We start from the raw sequence: 22,625 nt of genomic DNA on the forward strand, positions 1-22,625 counted from the left end.
CAGTCATAGTAGTATGATAGGTGTTGTTTTACAGGGTCAGTCATAGTAGTATGATAGGTGTTGTTTTACAGGGTCAGTCATAGTAGTATGATAGGTGTTGTTTTACAGGGTCAGTCATAGTAGTATGATAGGTGTTGTAGTACAGGGTCAGTCATAGTAGTATGATAGGTGTTGTAGTACAGGGTCAGTCATAGTAGTATGATAGGTGTTGTTTTACAGGGTCAGTCATAGTAGTATGATAGGTGTTGTTCTACAGGGTCAGTCATAGTAGTATGATAGGTGTTGTTCTACAGGGTCAGTCATAGTAGTATGATAGGTGTTGTTTTACAGGGTCAGTCATAGTAGTATGATAGGTGTTGTTTTACAGGGTCAGTCATAGTAGTATGATAGGTGTTGTTTTACAGGGTCAGTCATAGTAGTATGATAGGTGTTGTTTTACAGGGTCAGTCATAGTAGTATGATAGGTGTTGTTTTACAGGGTCAGTCATAGTAGTATGATAGGTGTTGTTTTACAGGGTCAGTCATAGTAGTATGATAGGTGTTGTTTTACAGGGTCAGTCATAGTAGTATGATAGGTGTTGTTGTACAGGGTCAGTCATAGTAGTATGATAGGTGTTGTTTTACAGGGTCAGTCATAGTAGTATGATAGGTGTTGTTTTACAGGGTCAGTCATAGTAGTATGATAGGTGTTGTTTTACAGGGTCAGTCATAGTAGTATGATAGGTGTTGTTGTACAGGGTCAGTCATAGTAGTATGATAGGTGTTGTTTTACAGGGTCAGTCATAGTAGTATGATAGGTGTTGTTTTACAGGGTCAGTCATAGTAGTATGATAGGTGTTGTTTTACAGGGTCAGTCATAGTAGTATGATAGGTGTTGTTTTACAGGGTCAGTCATAGTAGTATGATAGGTGTTGTTTTACAGGGTCAGTCATAGTAGTATGATAGGTGTTGTTTTACAGGGTCAGTCATAGTAGTATGATAGGTGTTGTTTTACAGGGTCAGTCATAGTAGTATGATAGGTGTTGTTTTACAGGGTCAGTCATAGTAGTATGATAGGTGTTGTTTTACAGGGTCAGTCATAGTAGTATGATAGGTGTTGTAGTACAGGGTCAGTCATAGTAGTATGATAGGTGTTGTTTTACAGGGTCAGTCATAGTAGTATGATAGGTGTTGTAGTACAGGGTCAGTCATAGTAGTATGATAGGTGTTGTTTTACAGGGTCAGTCATAGTAGTATGATAGGTGTTGTTTTACAGGGTCAGTCATAGTAGTATGATAGGTGTTGTTTTACAGGGTCAGTCATAGTAGTATGATAGGTGTTGTAGTACAGGGTCAGTCATAGTAGTATGATAGGTGTTGTAGTACAGGGTCAGTCATAGTAGTATGATAGGTGTTGTTTTACAGGGTCAGTCATAGTAGTATGATAGGTGTTGTTTTACAGGGTCAGTCATAGTAGTATGATAGGTGTTGTTCTACAGGGTCAGTCATAGTAGTATGATAGGTGTTGTTTTACAGGGTCAGTCATAGTAGTATGATAGGTGTTGTTTTACAGGGTCAGTCATAGTAGTATGATAGGTGTTGTTTTACAGGGTCAGTCATAGTAGTATGATAGGTGTTGTTTTACAGGGTCAGTCATAGTAGTATGATAGGTGTTGTTTTACAGGGTCAGTCATAGTAGTATGATAGGTGTTGTTTTACAGGGTCAGTCATAGTAGTATGATAGGTGTTGTTTTACAGGGTCAGTCATAGTAGTATGATAGGTGTTGTTGTACAGGGTCAGTCATAGTAGTATGATAGGTGTTGTTTTACAGGGTCAGTCATAGTAGTATGATAGGTGTTGTTTTACAGGGTCAGTCATAGTAGTATGATAGGTGTTGTTTTACAGGGTCAGTCATAGTAGTATGATAGGTGTTGTTTTACAGGGTCAGTCATAGTAGTATGATAGGTGTTGTTTTACAGGGTCAGTCATAGTAGTATGATAGGTGTTGTTTTACAGGGTCAGTCATAGTAGTATGATAGGTGTTGTTTTACAGGTCAGTCAGAGTAGTATGATAGGTGTTGTTTTACAGGGTCAGTCATAGTAGTATGATAGGTGTTGTTTTACAGGGTCAGTCATAGTAGTATGATAGGTGTTGTTTTACAGGGTCAGTCATAGTAGTATGATAGGTGTTGTTTAACTACTGCCCAGAGTCTGGTACAACTCCCCTGGTAAAGTACTGCCCAGAGTCTGGTACAACTCCCCTGGTAAACTACTGCCCAGAGTCTGGTACAACTCCCCTGGTAAAGTACTGCCCAGAGTCTGGTAGACTAGTGGTTAGAGTGGAGGGGCGCTGAGGCCCTTCATTGCCTTGTGGAGGCTAGGCTACCTGAAAGAACCTTCCACTGCATACCACTAACCTCCTGGAACTTACAGAGAAACACACCACTAACCTCCTGGAACTTACAGAGAAACATACCACTAACCTCCTGGAACTTACAGAGAAACATACCACTAACCTCCTGGAACTTACTGTCATAACATACCACTAACCTCCTGGAACTTACAGAGAAACACACCACTAACCTCCTGGAACTTACAGAGAAACACACCACTAACCTCCTGGAACTTACAGAGAAACACACCACTAACCTCCTGGAACTTACAGAGAAACATACCACTAACCTCCTGGAACTTACAGAGAAACATACCACTAACCTCCTGGAACTTACAGAGAAACATACCACTAACCTCCTGGAACTTACAGAGAAACACACCACTAACCTCCTGGAACATACAGAGAAATATACCACTAACCTCCTGGAACTTACTGTCATAACATACCACTAACCTCCTGGAACTTACTGTCATAACATACCACTAACCTCCTGGAACTTACAGAGAAACATACCACTAACCTCCTGGAACTTACAGAGAAAAACACCACTAACCTCCTGGAACATACAGAGAAATATACCACTAACCTCCTGGAACTTACTGTCAAAACACACCACTAACCTCCTGGAACTTACTGTCAAAACATACCACTAACCTCCTGGAACTTACTGAAAAACATACCACTAACCTCCTGGAACTTACTGTCAAAACATACCACTAACCTCCTGGAACATACAGAGAAATATACCACTAACCTCCTGGAACTTACTGTCAAAACACACCACTAACCTCCTGGAACTTACTGTCAAAACATACCACTAACCTCCTGGAACTTACTGAAAAACATACCACTAACCTCCTGGAACTTACTGTCAAAACAACAGTGTATTCACTAATACCCTATACAGACAGACTTTACAGTATGTTGCCTGTAAAAACAAACTGTGGAAATGCTTTTTAGAGCCCAATTCATACAGTTCAATTTTTACCACATTCATTCCGGGATCAGCCGTTTACTGTATATCTCCCGTGCACATGGACGGCGACTGTAGGTGTGGGCCGATGTGGGTCGTTTAATGAATCCGTTGAATATACACCATCACAAAGAAACCCATTATTACATGTGTTGTAGGCCAGTCCTGAGAAACATTATAAGACTAATAAAATGCATTTTGAGTTATGCTCGTAGACTGAGATGGCCATTTCAACATGTACCACTGTACCTGAACTTGTCCACTAAGTAACTCCATTTTTTTTCCATTGCAGAACGTTCTGCTACGGTATGCACAAATGAACACGACCCAGGTCACTCACAGACCAGACCCAGATAAATCAATCTGCCCTAACTTCTACTTTACGTCCCAGGTCACTCACAGACCAGACCCAGATAAATCAATCTGCCCTAACTTCTACTTTACGACCCAGGTCACTCACAGACCAGACCCAGATAAATCAATCTGCCCTAACTTCTACTTTACGACCCAGGTCACTCACAGACCAGACTCAGATAAATCAATCTGCCCTAACTTCTCCTTTACGACCCAGGTCACTCACAGACCAGACCCAGATGAATCAATCTGCCCTAACTTCTCCTTTACGACCCAGGTCACTCACAGACCAGACCCAGATAAATCAATCTGCCCTAACTTCTACTTTACGACCCAGGTCAATCACAGACCAGACCCAGATAAATCAATCTTCCCTAACTTCTACTTTACGACCCAGGTCACTCACAGACCAGACCCAGATAAATCAATCTGCCCTAACTTCTACTTTACGACCCAGGTCACTCACAGACCAGACCCAGATAAATCAATCTGCCCTAACTTCTACTTTACAACCCAGGTCACTCACAGACCAGACCCAGATAAATCAATCTGCCCTAACTTCTACTTTACAACCCAGGTCACTCACAGACCAGACCCAGATAAATCAATCTGCCCTAACATCTCCTCTCCTCTTCGCACCCCCTCCATAACTCTCCAGTCTCAAACTCCCTTAAATACTTCAGAACCAAAATACTACGGACTAGATTCCTTTAAACATATCCTCTTCTTTGTGTCTTAAAACCTGTTGGTACTAGGGGGCGATATTTAAATTTTTGGATGAAAAACGTTCCCGTTTTAAACAAGATATTTTGTCACGAAAAGATGCTCGACTATGCATATACAGTGCCTTGCGAAAGTATTCGGCCCTCTTGAACTTTGCGACCTTTTGCCACATTTCAGGCTTCAAACATAAAGATATAAAACTGTATTTTTTTGTGAAGAATCAACAACAAGTGGGACACAATCATGAAGTGGAACGACATTTATTGGATATTTCAAACTTTTTTAACAAATCAAAAACTGAAAAATTGGGCGTGCAAAATTATCCCCAAGGTGTCTGGAGTATTGTGATGTCTTTAAACGCATTTCCATTGAAGAATAGCCGTAATGGACCATATTTAGCAAGTGGTCACATGGTGTCTCCCGCAGAAAATCTTAAAATAAAACGTAAAATACTGAGGTAGCCATTTTTCCAATCGCTTCTTATGAGAAACCAACTGCCTCGACGGATATATTATCGAATATATATGTTAAAAACACCTTGAGGATGGATCCTAAACAACGTTTGCCATGTTTCTGTCGATATTATGGAGCTAATTTGGAAAAAAGTTTGGCGTTGTAGTGATAGCATTTTCCGGTCGATTTCTCAGCCAAGCATGATGAACAAACGGGAGCTATTTCGCCTACAAAAATAATATTTTTGGAAAAAAGGAACATTTGCTTTCTAACTGGGAGTCTCCTGAGTGAAAGCATCCGAAGTTCTTCAAAGGTAAATGATTTAATTTGGTTGCTTTTCTTATTTTCGTGAAAATGTTGCCTGCTGCCAGCAGAGGCTAGCATAGCATTATGCTATGATAACTTACACAAATGCTTGTCTAGCGTTGGCTGTAACGCATATTTTGAAAATCTGAGATGACAGTGTGATTAACAAAAGGCTAAGCTGTGTCTCAATATATTTAATTTGTGATTGTCATGAATAGGAAAATTTTCTAGGGATATTTATGTCCGCTGCGTTATGCTAATTCGTTTGAGGCTATGATTACGATCCCGGATCCGGGATTGCTAGTCACGGATCCGGGATCTGCTATCATGTTTCCACTTTGACCTCACGAGACAAACTGTTTGAAACAGGCATGAGCAGACATTGCTCTCCCACAATCCACAGGGACGAGTGTCACATCAACAGTGAATGGCGGCCCATTGTTAAAAGGATTGTGCCAAGCATGCGATCTCTCTCTCTCTTCACACACACCAAACAGACGCTACACACACACACACACACACACACACACACACACACACACACACACACACACACACACACACACACACACACACACACACACACACACACACACACACACACACACACACAGAGTGAGATTGTGTGATAAACTTACACAGGCAGTGACAGTGGCCTTGTTGGAGCAGAACAAGACCCAACCCTCAATAATTGATGTACAGTGTGTGTGTGTGTGTGTGTGTGTGTGTGTGTGTGTGTGTGTGTGTGTGTGAGAGAGAGAGACAGTGTAACCCCATGGCTGTTAACTGAGTAACAATTTCCAAATATCAGCCTCAATGTCAAACTCTTTTAGTCTTTTCTTCTGCTGAGTTTAAATCCAGCAGTATTCGGGCCAGAGATGTATTCTTCATGGAAACGGATTTAAGTTAGAGGTTACAAGTAATCTTTATCTGTAAGAAGAGGAGAAATATAAGGGGCGTTTTGAATGAATCTAAACTCAGAGACTGTATACGATCGGCACGGGATACTAAACCATCTACTCATCTATCTATGAATCAAGTTACTATTCTGTCAGATACAAGGTACAGTGGTCTCTATACTCAGTGGTCTCTATACCCAGTGGGCTCTATACTCAGTGGGCTCTATACTCAGTGGGCTCTATACCCAGTGGGCTCTATACTCAGTGGTCTCTATACCCAGTGGGCTCTACACTCAGTGGGCTCTATACCCAGCGGGCTCTCTACCCAGCGGGCTCTATACCCAGTGGGCTCTATACTCAGTGGTCTCTATACCCAGTGGGCTCTATACCCAGTGGGCTCTATACTCAGTGGTCTCTATACCCAGTGGGCTCTATACCCAGTGGGCTCTATACCCAGTGGGCTCTATACCCAGTGGGCTCTATACTCAGTGGGCTCTATACCCAGTGGGCTCTATACCCAGTGGGCTCTATACCCAGTGGGCTCTATACTCAGTGGGCTCTATACTCAGTGGGCTCTATACCCAGTGGGCTCTATACTCAGTGGGCTCTATACCCAGTGGGCTCTACACTCAGTGGGCTCTATACCCAGCGGGCTCTCTACCCAGCGGGCTCTACGCCCAGCGGGCTCTATGCCCAGTGGGCTCTATGCCCAGCGGGCTCTATGCCCAGTGGGCTCTATACCCAGTGGGCTCTATACTCAGTGGGCTCTACACCCAGTGGGCTCTAAACCCAGTGGGCTCTCTACCCAGTGGGCTCTCTAAGCAGTGAGCTCTACACCCAGTGGGCTCTACACCCAGTGGGCTCTACACCCAGTGGGCTCTACACCCAGTGGGCTCTACACCCAGTGGGCTCTACACCCAGTGGGCTCTACACCCAGTCGGCTCTCTACCCAGTCGGCTCTCTACCCAGTGGGCTCTACACCCAGTGGGCTCTACACCCAGTGGGCTCTACACCCAGTGGGCTCTCTACCCAGTGGGCTCTACACCCAGTGGGCTCTACACCCAGTGGGCTCTACACCCAGTGGGCTCTACACCCAGTGGGCTCTATACCCAGTGGGCTCTACACCCAGTCGGCTCTACACCCAGTGGGCTCTACACCCAGTGGACTCTACACCCAGTGGGCTCTATACCCAGTGGGCTCTATACCCAGTGGGCTCTACACCCAGTGGGCTCTCTACCCAGTGGGCTCTACACCCAGTGGGCTCTACACCCAGTGGGCTCTACACCCAGTGGGCTCTCTACCCAGTCGGCTCTACACCCAGTGGGCTCTACACCCAGTGGGCTCTACACCCAGTGGGCTCTACACCCAGTGAGGTCAAGGGAACCTGGTGTCCAACTTACAAAATGTTTTGCCCAGTTGGTTAGAAGGTGAAAGGCTCAAAGAACTCAAAGGCCAATTATGATATTTTGCTAAATTATTGGCAAAAGATCTGATCTGATGGATCATAACACCAATTAGTGGAAAAATAATTGGGCTGACTGTGTAAACGCAGCCAAAGAGCCTTTGAGTTCTAATGTAGGGTTTTTTTCTAGATCGCAAAAGGGCTCAGGTGGTGGGAGTGAATTTTAGAGGGCCCCATATTGGCAGTGTAGAGACCTTTGCATTTGTAAGCCAATTTCCTGCAATTCTAGAAATTTCTCCATGGAGCGGAGAGAAAATGTTGCCGTTTTAAAGCCATTTTCCGGCAATTCTACATGTCATACCACAAACCTCCTGGAACTTACTGTCGAAACATACCACTAACCTCCTGGAACTTACTAAGAAACATACCACTAACTTCCTGGAACTTACTAAGAAACATACCACTAACTTCCTGGAACTTACTAAGAAACATACCACTAACCTCCTGGAACCTCCTGTCATAACAACAGTGTATTCACTAATACCCTATACAGACAGACTACATGTTAATGTTCTACATTCTTTATATGTGGTTTTAGTTGTTTAAGTTTACACAGAAAGCGTTTTTTCCATCATGTAAATATATGTAAAAACAAAAAATTAAAATACAAGACGTTTGGACTTAGGCGAGCCGATGAAACGTTTAGGTCGGCCCGCCCTGTACTGTGGTAGCAGCCAGGTGGTGTGGCGTTTACCTTCCGTTGGTGATCTGTGGAGGGGAGTGTCTGGAGTGGTCGGACCGCTTGTCAGGGGAGCGGGACCGGCCGCTACGATGTCTGTCGTGGGATCGGTTGGAGTGGTCGGACGCCACCGAATGGATGTCTGAAATGTCTGTTGTTCAGGCACACAAAACAAAAAACACAATATTCAACAACATATGAATAATAAAGGAGAAGGGAAGAGGGATACCTGGTGGGTTGTACAGGGGGATACCTAGTCAGTTGTACAGGGGGATACCTAGTCAGTTGTACAGGGGGATACCTGGTGGGTTGTACAGGGGGATACCTAGTCAGTTGTACAGGGATAACAGGGGATACCTAGTCAGTTGTACAGGGGGATACCTAGTCAGTTGTACAGGGGGATACCTAGTCAGTTGTACAGGGGGATACCTAGTCAGTTGTACAGGGGGATACCTAGTCAGTTGTACAGGGGGATACCTAGTCAGTTGTACACAGGGATACCTAGTCAGTTGTACAGGGATAACAGGGGATACCTAGTCAGTTGTACAGGGGGATACCTAGTCAGTTGTACAGGGGGATACCTAGTCAGTTGTACAGGGGGATACCTAGTCAGTTGTACACAGGGATACCTAGTCAGTTGTACAGGGGGATACCTAGTCAGTTGTACAGGGGGATACCTAGTCAGTTGTACACAGGGATACCTAGTCAGTTGTACAGGGATAACAGGGGATACCTAGTCAGTTGTACAGGGGGATACCTAGTCAGTTGTACAGGGGGATACCTAGTCAGTTGTACACAGGGATACCTAGTCAGTTGTACAGGGGGATACCTAGTCAGTTGTAAAGGGGGATACCTGGTCAGTTGTACAGGGGGATACCTAGTCAGTTGTACAGGGGGATACCTAGTCAGTTGTACACAGGGATACCTAGTCAGTTGTACAGGGGGATACCTAGTCAGTTGTACAGGGGGATACCTAGTCAGTTGTACACAGGGATACCTAGTCAGTTGTACAGGGATAACAGGGGATACCTAGTCAGTTGTACAGGGGGATACCTAGTCAGTTGTACAGGGGGATACCTAGTCAGTTGTACAGGGGGATACCTAGTCAGTTGTACAGGGGGATACCTAGTCAGTTGTACACAGGGATACCTAGTCAGTTGTACACAGGGATACCTAGTCAGTTGTACACAGGGATACCTAGTCAGTTGTACACAGGGATACCTAGTCAGTTGTACACAGGGATACCTAGTCAGTTGTACAGGGGGATACCTGGTCAGTTGTACAGGGGGATACCTGGTCAGTTGTACACCTGAAATGTGTATTCCATATCACATCATTTAGAAGACACTTTTAAAAAAAAGAATGTACCCCCTTTTCTCCCCAATTGTTAGCAGCTACTATCTTGTCTCATCGCTACAACTCCCGTATGGGCTCGGGAGAGACGAAGGTTGAAAGTCATGCGTCCTCCGAAACACAAGCCGCACTGCCTCTTAACACAGCGCGCCATTCAACCCGGAAGCCAGCCGCACCAATGTGTCGGAGGAAACACCGTGCACCTGGCAACCTTGGTTCGTGCTCACTGCGCCAAGCCCGCCACAGGAGTCGCTAGTGCGCGATGAGACAAGGATATCACTGCGTCCGGAACACCCCTCCCAAACGACACAAACACACTCTCACACACACTCTCACACACTCTCACACACACACACACACACACACACACATTCTCACACACTCACTCACACACACACACACACACACTCTCACACATTCTCACACATTCTCACACACACACTATCACACACTCACACACACTCACACTATCACACACACACACACATTCTCACACATTCTCACACATTCTCACACACACTCACACACACTCACACACACTCACACACACTCACACACACTCACACACACTCACACACACTCACACACACTCTCACACACTATCACACACTATCACACACACCTATGTAGTGTCCCTCACCGTCTCTGTCGGAGGCGTTGGCTGATGGGACGCTGTCGTCCAGGTCTGGTATGTTCAGCAGCGTAGCTCTCTCGTCTCTCTGCACCACCATCTTTAGTTTGCCCTTTGACCTCTCAATCAGCTTCTTAGCGTCTATCAACGACAGGTTCTCTGTCACCGTGCCATTGATCTGAGAGGAAACAACCAATTAGCTACAAACGGTAACCTAATTAGACACAGCTTGGAGAAAACAACCAATTAGCCCGTCTGTGTGCAGGGGACAGCGAGGAAAAACATATATTCAGCTGATTACGGAACAATGTGCTAAATCATCGAAGGATGTTTCCATCCCCGATATCCTCATTCTCCCCCCTCTACCTCCCTCCCTCCTCTCACCTTCAGTACTACGTCTCCCTCTTGTATGTTTCCATCTCTTGCCGCCAGGCTCTCGGGGGAGATGTCCTTCACGAAGATGTGGCTGGCCAGGCGAAGGCCATATTCTGCTTACGGAGTGAACGAACAGCAACAAAGATAGTGTTAGCATAGCATAGTATAGCATGCTAAAGCATGTTAGCATGGTATAGCATGCTATAGGATTTTAGCAATATTGCATGCTATAGTATGTTAGCATAGTATATAGCATGTTGACAATAACGCTCACGTCTGCTAGCTGCTGGTAGGACGGCTATGGAGCTTTGAGAGGGTAGCAGTTGGTAGCAGCGGTTAGCACTAGCATCGCCAGGCCTCGGCACATACCAGTAGCCGCCAATGTGGGTCTTTGGAGTGTCTACCTTCAAATCTAACGGTCTAATTCATCCGTTTAATATACACCATGACAAAGAAATGCATTATTTAATTTAGGCAGGTCTTATTAAGAAATATTATGATACAAAAAAAAAAAGATTTATAAAGAACATTATATTCTTATTTCACAGTAAGAATGTAATGGAATATAAGATAATTAAAAAACAAAATTTTAAGTATATTTCCCCCCCCCAAAAACAACTTAGTGTCTTGAGTGCTGAAACTATGGTTATTCTACAACAACAACAAAAATACAAACATTTATTTATTTAGAAACAGAGCCCATCCGTTCATTATTGAGAGTTGTTTGGCAAATGTAGGTGTGTTAGAAACATTAGAATCTGCTCTTTCCGATTGGTCAGATACAGAAACCAAAACGTGAGAATTTGAAAAAGTCTGTTTTGTATGTTTAAAAAAAATACAAATACAAAACACATGCTCTGTTTCCTGTCTTTGTATCAATTACACAGGTCTCGTCATTCACAATTTGACAATTGATAACATTGTCACCCAATCAGGCTATTGTCAATTTTATCTGCTCTTTAGGTTATAGCTAATATTATATGTTTTCAACTGTTTTAAAAGTTTCTTTCTGTTGTTTTGTTTCACAGCTGGTAGCTAATCATACAAAATAACTTAAAAATGCTATTATATCCCACCTCGCGCAACAACACTGCCTTGGCTGGGGAGCTGAGCTCACTGTGATTGATGTGATGAAGATGTATTTTTAGTAGTGCTGAGCACAAAAAAGTTTTGTCTAATTTACTTCAAAGAGTGTGAATGTCCTTGTGTTTTCTTTGGCTATTTTTTATTGTTTTGTTCACAATGTTTGAGTTTGCTTCAACTGCTCACGAAGACACATCAGCTACTCGTCCGATTCTCACAGGCACACACTGTCACGAGGAGAACAGCTCAAGTGCCTCGGTAGCTTCCCGCCCTTAAAGGGGCAGCTGAAAATGTTTGTCTCATTTGTGTTTTGTTGGTTAAAAGATCAAATTGAGCAATATATCACTTCTTACTGGTAATACATCTATTGTTTACGAAACATGCTCATCCTTTTTTTATTTTTTTTTATTTAAATGTTTTATTTGATCTTTATTTAACTAGGCAAGTGAGTTAAGAACAAATTCTTATTTTCAATGACGGCCTAGGAACAGTGGGTTAACTGCCTGTTCAGGGGCAGAACGACAGATTTGTACCTTGTCAGTTCGGGGATTTGATCCAGCAACCTTTCAGTTACTGGCCCAACGCTCTGATCACTAGGCTACCTGCCTCCCCTGTTGTTGGTGTAATTACGCAAAAAAAATCTGAGTGGCTGGTAGGCCAAACAGTTTGTCTCAAGACCTGATCCCAACTAACATTAACTAGACAATATATATCCTAACTAACCCTAACCCCAACTAGACAATATATCTCCTAACTAACCCTAACCCTAACCCCAACTAGACAATATATATCCTAACTAATCCTAACCCCAGCTAGACAACATATATCCTAACTAACCCTAACCCCAACTAGACAACATATTGATTATAGCTTTATAATTCCAAAGACCAAAATAGTTAAATTATTCCATTGTTTGTCAGGTCCACATACTATAGAAAAATAGAAAATTACTATGAAATAATAAAATATTTCAGTTGTGTTTATTACTTTTTTTGGTGACTTTACAACGTTTCAGTCCTTAAATCATCTCATCTCTGCTCAGGTAGTAGCAACCAGCCAACCAGTCAACCAGCCAGCCAACCAGCCAACCAGTCAGCCAGCCAGCCAACCAGCCAGCCAGCCAGTCAGCCAACCAACCAGCCAGTCAGCCAACCAACCAGCCAGCCAGCCAGTCAGCCAACCAACCAGCCAACCAACCAGCCAACCAGCCAGCCAGCCAGCCAGCCAGCCAGCCAGCCAACCAACCGGCCAGCCAGCCAGCCAACCAACCGGCCAGCCAACCAGTCAACCAACCAGCCAGCCAGCCAACCAACCGGCCAGCCAACCGGCCAGCCAACCGGCCAGCCAACCAACCAACCGGCCAGCCAACCGGCCAGCCAGCCAGCCGACCAACCGGCCAGCCAACCGGCCAACCAACCGGCCAGCCAACCGGCCAGCCAGCCAACCAACCGGCCAGCCAACCAGTCAGCCAGCCAGCCAACCAACCAGCCAGCCAACCAACCAGCCAGCCAACCAGCCAGCCAGCCAGTCAGCCAACCAACCAGCCATCTAATGTTCTCTCTTTTCTCCCCATTTTCTAGTCTTCAGTCGTCCTAGCTAGCCTAGCTTGCCTACGTGCTGCAGAGCAATTATAAGTCATACTTTCACCAACTGTCAAAATAAATCCATCTCTGTCTGAGACGGAAAAGAGCAGGAACAATGGATTATGGTCATTGTAGTTAATTACCACGTTTCTGCACTGAACAAGGGTGAATATTTCCTTAATGAAAACTACAACTCCCTTTAGCGTCCCATTTAGTTCTTGACTTCATTTCTATTGTGAATGATTTGATATCTCTCTAGAGAAATGGCACGTTTGGCTCCACCCAAAAATCCCAACTTTATGATCCTCACCTTCATTCTTGCGGGACTTGACGAGGGTGACTTTGGCGGGCCGCGGGGGCTGGTTGAGTGAGCGCCGGTCAGAGCGTGGGGAGAGACTCCTTTCCCGTGAGCCGCTGCGTTCCCGCTCTCTGTCCCGGTCCCGCCTTCCCGTGCTTCTCCCGCTGCGCCGGGCCGAGGCCCCTCCCACGCCGCTGTAGGCGCTGGGGCCGCTGCGTGTGGAACGCGTCTCGTATATCTCTTCGTCGTAACTGTCCTCCTCGTCCTCCTCATGCTCCGACATGGTCTCCCTCTCCCCAAGACGACCCATGGGCACATGCACCTTCCGCTTCCGTCTGATCGTCTGAGGAGGAAGACAACTTTAGTCATGAGATTACACACCAATTTCATTTCCCCATTTCTTCCTCGTTGTCTCTCTTTCTCTGTCTCTCTCTGTCTGTCTCTCTCTGTCTCTATCTCTCTCTCTCTGTCTCTCTCTCTCTCTCTGTCTATCTCTGTCTCTCTCTCTCTGTCTCTCTGTCTCTCTCTCTCTCTCTGTCTCTCTCTCTCTCTCTCTCTCTCTGTCTCTCTCTGTCTCTCTCTGTCTCTCCCTCTGTCTCTCTCTGTCTCTGTCTCTCGCTCTCTCTCTCTGTCTCTCTCTCTGTCTCTCTCTCTCTGTCTCTCTCTCTCTCTCTGTCTCTCTCTCTCTGTCTCTCCCTCTCTGTCTCTCTCTCTCTGTTTCTCTCTCTCTGTCTCTCTCTCTGTCTCTCTCCCTGTCTCTCTCTCTGTCTCTCTCTCTGTCTCTCTCTGTCTCTCTCTGTCTCTGTCTCTCTCTCTGTCTCTCTCTCTCTCTCTCTCTCTAGGACGTTAGCCCGAAAGAGACAGGATCTAGTCCATAATAAGTCGTGTAATTACACTTCCAGTTCTCTATCTCTGGGGTATTCTGTGTCCAGTGGAAGTGGTAAGATGTGATTTCCAGGTTTTAGCAGATAATTGTTCAGTCCCAGGCGTACGATGCCTCCAGGTGGTAAGATAATCTTTAGGTTCCTCAAAATGATACTCACAATCTTTGCACTCTTGCCACTTTTCCGTAGCTGCTGGACTGCGTATGCGTGTTCCACGTTGTCCATGGAGACGGTGTTGACCATCGTGACTCTGTCATTCTCCCTGGAAGGAAAGGAGTGAGAGAGAGACTTATAAAAACACAGTAAACAACCACATGTATAACTAAAAATGTTTAATTAATACTATCATTTTGATCTCATGGACTGTCAGTCCTCCCATCCATAGAACCATCTATACATCTGAGAACGGTTACATTTGTTCCAAGCCACATCGCTCAGATTTATATCAAACCAAGGAAGCCGATGTGGTAAATAATCCCAAGAGAGGAGAGGAGAGGAGAGGAGAGAGAGAGAGAGAGAGAGAGAGAGAGAGAGAGAGAGACAGAGGAGAGAGGAGAGAAAAGAGGAGAGGACAGGAGAGGAGAGGATCTTACTGCAGTAGGCCCTCAGCTGGACCTCCCTTCAAGACGTCTGAGATGACGATGGAGGTCTCACCACTCTGAAAATGAGGGTTATCCCGACCTCCTGAGATGGCTATCCCAAAGCCAAACCCTGGTGCCTGGTGATACAGAGATGTTAACAGTCTATCCTGGTGATACAGAGATGTTAACAGTCTACCCTGGTGATACAGAGATGTTAACAGTCTACCCTGGTGCCTGGTGATACAGAGATGTTAACAGTCTACCCTGGTGATACAGAGATGTTAACAGTCTACCCTGGTGCCTGGTGATACAGAGATGTTAACAGTCTACCCTGGTGCCTGGTGATACAGAGAATAAAAAAAAAAATGTATCCATTATTTTACCAGGTAAGTTGACTGAGAACACGTTCTCATTTGCAGCAACGACCTGGGGAATAGTTACAGGGGAGAGGAGGGGGATGAATGAGCCAATTGTAAACTGGGGATGATTAGGTGACCATGATGGTTGGAGGGTCAGATTGGGAATTTAGCCAGGACACCGGGGTTAACACCCCTACTCTTACGATAAGTGCCATGGGATCTTTAATGACCTCAGAGAGTCAAGACAACCATTTAACGTCCCATCCAAAAGACAGCACCCTACACAGGGCAGTGTCCCCAATCACTGGCGTATTGGGGTATTTATTTTTTTTGACCAGAGGACAGAGTGCCTCCTACGGGCCCTCCAACACCACTTCCAGCAGCATCTGGTCTCCCACCCAGGGACAGACCAGGACCAACCCTGCTTAGTTTCAGAAGCAAGCCGGCAGTGGTATGCAGGGTGGTATGTTATGTTAAAGGGGTATGTTAACGGTCTAACCTGGTGCCTGGTGATACAGAAACCCAGAGAGAGACACAGAGACTAGCATCAGAACACTATAGCATTCACAACAACAAGAGGGAGAGAAAGAGAGAGAGAGATAGTGAGTGAGAGAGAAAGAGAGTGACACACAGATAGAGAGAGAGACACACAGATAGAGATAGAGACACACAGATAGAGAGACACACATATAGAGAGAGACACACAGCGAGAGAGAGAGATAGAGACACACAAAGATAGAGAGAGAGACACACACAGATAGAGAGAGAGAGAGACAAAGATAGAGAGAGAAAGACACACACAAAGAGAGAGAGACACACACACAGATAGAGAGAGAGAAGCATGTTAGAACACAATAACTGTATTCCTCACAGCGAGTTAGCTGTTACTATTAAACAGCTAGCGAGTTAGCTACTATTAAACAGCTAGGGAGTTAGCTACTATTAAACAGATAGCGAGTTAGCTACTATTAAACAGCTAGAGTTAGCTACTATTAAACAGCTAAAGTTAGCTACTATTAAACAGCTAGATTTAGCAAGTTAGCTACTATTAAAAAGCTAGAGAGTTAGCTACTATTAAACAGATAGGGTTAGCTACTATTAAACAGCTAGAGAGTTAGCTACTATTAAACAGCTAGAGAGTTAGCTACTATTAAACAGCTAGAGAGTTAGCTACTATTAAAAAGCTAGAGAGTTAGCTACTATTAAACAGCTAGGGTTAGCTACTATTAAACAGCTAGAGAGTTAGCTGCTATTACACAGCTAGAGAGTTAGCTACTATTAAACAGCTAGAGAGTTAGCTACTATTAAACGACTAGTGAGTTAGCTACTATTAAACAGCTAGCTACTATTAAACAACTAGAGAGTTAGCTACTATTAAACAGCTAGAGAGTTAGCTACTATTAAACAGCTCGTGAGTTAGCTACTATTAAACAGCTAGAGTTAGCTACTATAAAACAGCTAGCTACTATTAAACAGCTAGAGTGTTAGCTACTATTAAACAGCTAGCTACTATTAAACAGCTAGAGAGTTAGCTACTATTAAACAGCCAGCTACTATTAAACAGCTAGAGAGTTTGCTACTATTAAACAGCTAGTGAGTTAGCTACTATTAAACAAGTGAATTGTTTAAGCTACTATTAAACAGCTAGCGAACTCGCTAACTGTTTAATAGTAGCGAACTCGCTAGCTGTTTAATAGTAGCTAACTTGCTAGCTGTCTCTGTGAAGAACTAAACTCTGAGGTAGCCTAAGTGATAACCTCATAACATAGGTACCTTGCAAATGTTTATCCCCCTTCAAACCGTGACATATAGTAAGGTAGTTTTTTACAGTTTCTACATTGGGTGAGGGCGAAATGGACAGACAATGAAATAAGAGTAGTGTGGGGGGGCATGACAGAGTGTGATTTGTATAGACAATCCATGCTTGTTGTGTTCATACGCCCAACCTTGGCCTGTATGGAAGGTCAAATTGTGACATTCCCTGGTAAAATCCCCAATTTTAAGGAGGAAACAGACAGCAAGTGGTTAAAAACAACGTCCTATCGCCTCTGACCACAGAACACTGACCGTTTTCTATTCATTTCAAGACGATTGTACGTGTTGAACCATCACTGTTTGTCGGCCACCAGCAGGTGATCTACTGTGCATGCCCAACGGTCATAAAAGACGAGTCTTGTCCTTTACACAGAGGAGAAACCCTGTGACACCGAAGGCGATCGATCGCATGCTTCCTTGACCGAAACAGTTTGGAAGAGTTTGTATATACTGTGCCTTCAGAAAGTATTCAAACCCCTTTGACTTTTTCCACATTTTGTTACGTTACAGCCTCAATCTAAATAAAACATTTTTATTTATTTATTTAATACATTTTAAAATGAGGCTGTAACGTAATAAAATGTGGAAACATAAACTATTTGTTGTCATTCAACGATTGAGAAATACTGCACCAAACATCTTAGTTAGATTTAAAATGCGCGACTAAGATCTTTTATTTCAGCAATTTACAGGAAAAAAAAAAAATGAATGACAGATTTCTTGACTTGATCTATTTTGAGGAAGTGTATACTGGCTACGGTGTCTCAAAATGGACAAACAGTACTATTGCCGCTTTTTTCTCTTCTTACATAGAAGGTCTTTTAAGGGAGTATGGGAGTATGCGCGCACACTCGTTCAGCTGACTCTCTCCTGACCTCTATCTTACCTGGGTCATGTTCATTAGGGTGAACTTTAGTTTTTCTCATTGCAACGTAAAACAAAAATGAGCATTTCCAGGTAGTCCCTCCCGGTTCAGTCAGTTTTATTCCATTTGGTGCCTAATAAACATGGTCCTGTTATTGTGTGTTCAGTGAGAACGCTGTACTTGTACAGCTGGCAGCATGCTGACTAGGGGAGTGGAGGCAGGAGGAAAAAGAAGATGGAGGGAGGGAAGAAGGTGACAAAGGAGTGAGGCAAGGGCACAGAGATAGGAAAGGCTTGGGAGAGAGAGAGAGAGAGGAAGAGACAGAGAGAGAGAGAGAGAGAGAGAGACAGAGAGAGACAAAGAGAGAGAGAGACCGAGAGAGAGTGCGAGAGAGAGAGAGAGAGGAAGAGACAGAGAGAGAGAGAGCGAGAGAGAGAGAGAGAGGGAGAGAGAGAGAGAGAGAGGAAGAGACAGAGAGAGAGAGAGCGAGAGAGAGAGAGAGAGGGAGAGAAACAAAGAGAGAGACCGAGAGAGTGCGAGAGAGAGGAAGAGACAGAGAGAGACAGAGAGACAGAGAGAGACCGAGAGAGAGTGCGAGAGAGAGAGAGCGCGAGAGACCGAGAGAGAGGTAGAGAGAGAGAGGCAGGGAGAGAGACAGACAGAGAGAGAGACAGACAGAGAGAGAGAGAGAGAGAGACAGGGACTATGTACTACTCACTCTGTGTAGAGCTACTGTGTGCTGCTCCCATATGACTGTCTCCTCCATTGCTGCGCTCTGTAACAACAAAGAGAGAAGAAAGTTATTTTCATCATCAGTTAAATTAGAGTCAGTAGCCTCCAGGATTTAGATGCATTCACTTAGGAAAATAAACTTTACAGCCTCAACATCTACGATGAGAAAATAAACTTTACAGCCTCAACATCTACGATGAGAAAATAAACTTTACAGCCTCAACATCTACGATGAGAAAATAGACGAAACCTGAGGTCCTGGGATCCAGCAAAACTATACATTTGTAAAAACGTTACAACACAACAGATTTCAGTAGGTAGCCTAGTGGTTAGAGTGGAGGGGCGGCAGGTAGCCTAGTGGTTAGAGTGGAGGGGCGGCAGGTAGCCTAGTGGTTAGAGTGGAGGTGCGGCAGGTAGCCTAGTGGTTAGAGTGGAGGGGTGGCAGGTAGCCTATTGGTTAGAGTGGAGGGGCGGCAGGTAGCCTAGTGGTTAGAGTGGAGGGGCGGCAGGTAGCCTAGCGGTTAGAGTGGAGGGGCGGCAGGTAGACTAGCGGTTAGAGTGGAGGGGGCGGCAGGTAGCCTAGTGGTTAGAGTGGAGGGGCGGCAGGTAGCCTAGTGGTTAGAGTGGAGGGGCGGCAGGTAGCCTAGTGGTTAGAGTGGAGGGGCGGCAGGTAGCCTAGTGGTTAGAGTGGAGGGGTGGCAGGTAGCCTAGTGGTTAGAGTGAAGGGGCGGCAGGTAGCCTAGTGGTTAGAGTGGAGGGGCGGCAGGTAGCCTAGTGGTTAGAGTGAAGGGGCGGCAGGTAGCCTAGTGGTTAGAGTGGAGGGACGGCAGGTAGCCTAGTGGTTAGAGTGGAGGGGCGGCAGGTAGCCTAGTGGTTAGAGTGGAGGGGCGGCAGGTAGCCTAGTGGTTAGAGTGAAGGGGTGACAGGTAGCCTAGTGGTTAGAGTGGAGGGGCGGCAGGTAGCCTAGTGGTTAGAGTGGAGGGGTGACAGGTAGCCTAGTGGTTAGAGTGGAGGGGCGGCAGGTAGCCTAGTGGTTAGAGTGAAGGGGTGACAGGTAGCCTAGTGGTTAGAGTGGAGGGACGGCAGGTAGCCTAGTGGTTAGAGTGAAGGGGCGGCAGGGTAGACTAGCGGTTAGAGTGGAGGGGTGGCAGGTAGCCTAGCGGTTAGAGTGAAGGGGCGGCAGGTAGCCTAGCGGTTAGAGTGGAGGGACGGCAGGTAGCCTAGTGGTTAGAGTGAAGGGGCGGCAGGTAGCCTAGTGGTTAGAGTGGAGGGGTGACAGGTAGCCTAGTGGTTAGAGTGGAGGGGCGGCAGGGTAGACTAGCGGTTAGAGTGGAGGGGTGGCAGGTAGCCTAGTGGTTAGAGTGAAGGGGCGGCAGGTAGCCTAGTGGTTAGAGTGGAGGGGCGGCAGGTAGCCTAGTGGTTAGAGTGGAGGGGCGGCAGGTAGCCTAGTGGTTAGAGTGGAGGGGCGGCAGGTAGCCTAGTGGTTAGAGTGGAGGGGTGGCAGGGTAGCCTAGTGGTTAGAGTGGAGGGGCGGAAGGGTAGCCTAGTGGTTAGAGTGGAGTGGCGGCAGGTATCCTAGTGGTTAGAGTGGAGGGGCGGCAGGTAGCCTAGTGGTTAGAGTGTAGGGGCGACAGGTAGCCTAGTGGTTAGAGTGGAGGGGTGGCAGGTAGCCTAGTGGTTAGAGTGGAGGGGCGGCAGGTAGCCTAGTGGTTAGAGTGGAGTGGCGGCAGGTATCCTAGTGGTTAGAGTGGAGGGGCGGCAGGTAGCCTAGTGGTTAGAGTGTAGGGGCGACAGGTAGCCTAGTGGTTAGAGTGGAGGGGTGGCAGGTAGCCTAGTGGTTAGAGTGGAGGGGCGGCAGGTAGCCTAGTGGTTAGAGTGGAGGGGCGGCAGGTAGCCTAGCGGTTAGAGTGGAGGGGCGGCAGGTAGCCTAGCGGTTAGAGTGGAGGGGCGGCAGGTAGCCTAGCGGTTAGAGTGGAGGGGCGGCAGGTAGCCTAGCGGTTAGAGTGGAGGGGCGGCAGGTAGCCTAGCGGTTAGAGTGGAGGGGCGGCAGGTAGACTAGCGGTTAGAGTGGAGGGGTGGCAGGTAGCCTAGTGGTTAGAGTGAAGGGGCGGCAGGTAGCCTAGTGGTTAGAGTGGAGGGGTGGCAGGTAGCCTAGTGGTTAGAGTGAAGGGGCGGCAGGTAGCCTAGTGGTTAGAGTGGAGGGGTGACAGGTAGCCTAGTGGTTAGAGTGGAGGGGTGGCAGGTAGCCTAGTGGTTAGAGTGGAGGGGCGGCAGGTAGCCTAGTGGTTAGAGTGGAGGGGCGGCAGGTAGCCTAGCGGTTAGAGTGGAGGGGCGGCAGGTAGACTAGCGGTTAGAGTGGAGGGGCGGCAGGTAGCCTAGCGGTTAGAGTGGAGGGGCGGCAGGTAGCCTAGCGGTTAGAGTGGAGGGGCGGCAGGTAGCCTAGCGGTTAGAGTGGAGGGGCGGCAGGTAGACTAGCGGTTAGAGTGGAGGGGTGGCAGGTAGCCTAGTGGTTAGAGTGAAGGGGCGGCAGGTAGCCTAGTGGTTAGAGTGGAGGGGTGGCAGGTAGCCTAGTGGTTAGAGTGAAGGGGCGGCAGGTAGCCTAGTGGTTAGAGTGGAGGGGTGACAGGTAGCCTAGTGGTTAGAGTGGAGGGACGGCAGGTAGCCTAGTGGTTAGAGTGAAGGGGCGGCAGGTAGCCTAGTGGTTAGAGTGGAGGGGTGGCAGGGTAGCCTAGTGGTTAGAGTGGAGGGGCGGAAGGGTAGCCTAGTGGTTAGAGTGGAGTGGCGGCAGGTATCCTAGTGGTTAGAGTGGAGGGGCGGCAGGTAGCCTAGTGGTTAGAGTGTAGGGGCGACAGGTAGCCTAGTGGTTAGAGTGGAGGGGTGGCAGGTAGCCTAGTGGTTAGAGTGGAGGGGCGGCAGGTAGCCTAGTGGTTAGAGTGGAGGGTCGGCAGGTAGCCTAGCGGTTAGAGTGGAGGGGTGGCAGGTAGCCTAGTGGTTAGAGTGGAGGGGCGGCAGGGTAGCCTAGTGGTTAGAGTGGAGGGGCGACAGGTAGCCTAGTGGTTAGAGTGGAGGGGCGGCAGGTAGCCTAGTGGTTAGAGTGGAGGGGCGGCAGGGTAGCCTAGTGGTTAGAGTGGAGGGGCGGCAGGTAGACTAGTGGTTAGAGGGGAGGGGCGGCAGGTAGCCTATTGGTTAGAGCGTTGAACTAGTAGCTGGTTGTAAGATTGAATCCCTGAACTGACAATGCAAAAACCTGAACAAGGCAGTTAACCCACTGTTCCCCTGAACAAGGCAGTTAACCCACTGTTCCCCTGAACAAGGCAGTTAACCCACTGTTCCCCTGAACAAGGCAGTTAACCCACTGTTCCCCTGAACAAGGCAGTTAACCCCCTGTTCCCCTGAACAAGGCAGTTAACCCACTGTTCCCCTGAACAAGGCAGTTAACCCAGTGTTCCCCTGAACAAGGCAGTTAACCCAGTGTTCCCCTGAACAAGGCAGTTAACTCGATCATCAAGTTTGCGGACGACACAACAGTGGTAGGCTTGATTACCAACAACGACGAGACGGCCTACAGGGAGGAGGTGAGGGCCCTCGGAGTGTGGTGTCAGGAAAATAACCTCACACTCAACGTCAACAAAACTAAGGAGATGATTGTGGACTTCAGGAAACAGCAGGGGGAACACCCCCCTATCCACATCGATGGGACAGTAGTGGAGAGGGTAGCAAGTTTTAAGTTCCTCGGCATACACATCACAGACAAACTGAATTGGTCCACCCACACAGACAGCATCGTGAAGAAGGCGCAGCAGCGCCTCTTCAACCTCAGGAGGCTGAAGAAATTCGGCTTGT

At 46.6% G+C, this 22,625-nt stretch overlaps 1 protein-coding gene across 4 annotated transcripts in view; it reads right to left on the bottom strand.

The window, feature by feature from the left end:
- LOC135508922 (tight junction protein ZO-1-like) overlaps positions 1-22,625 on the bottom strand; it is a 220,775-nt gene that overhangs the window by 46,289 nt on the left and 151,861 nt on the right. For all 4 annotated transcript variants that reach the window (XM_064929141.1, XM_064929140.1, XM_064929145.1 and 1 more), the window contains 7 exons: positions 18,769-18,825; positions 15,024-15,148; positions 14,590-14,692; positions 13,559-13,889; positions 10,592-10,698; positions 10,217-10,385; positions 8,239-8,374 (listed from right to left, as the gene is read on the bottom strand). In XM_064929141.1, coding sequence (XP_064785213.1) covers positions 8,239-8,374; positions 10,217-10,385; positions 10,592-10,698; positions 13,559-13,889; positions 14,590-14,692; positions 15,024-15,148; positions 18,769-18,825 — 1,028 coding nt within the window. The remainder of the gene's footprint in view (positions 1-8,238; positions 8,375-10,216; positions 10,386-10,591; positions 10,699-13,558; positions 13,890-14,589; positions 14,693-15,023; positions 15,149-18,768; positions 18,826-22,625) is intronic.

The sequence above is a fragment of the Oncorhynchus masou genome, chromosome 22 (genome assembly GCF_036934945.1).
Source record: "Oncorhynchus masou masou isolate Uvic2021 chromosome 22, UVic_Omas_1.1, whole genome shotgun sequence".
Taxonomy (NCBI): domain Eukaryota; kingdom Metazoa; phylum Chordata; class Actinopteri; order Salmoniformes; family Salmonidae; genus Oncorhynchus; species Oncorhynchus masou.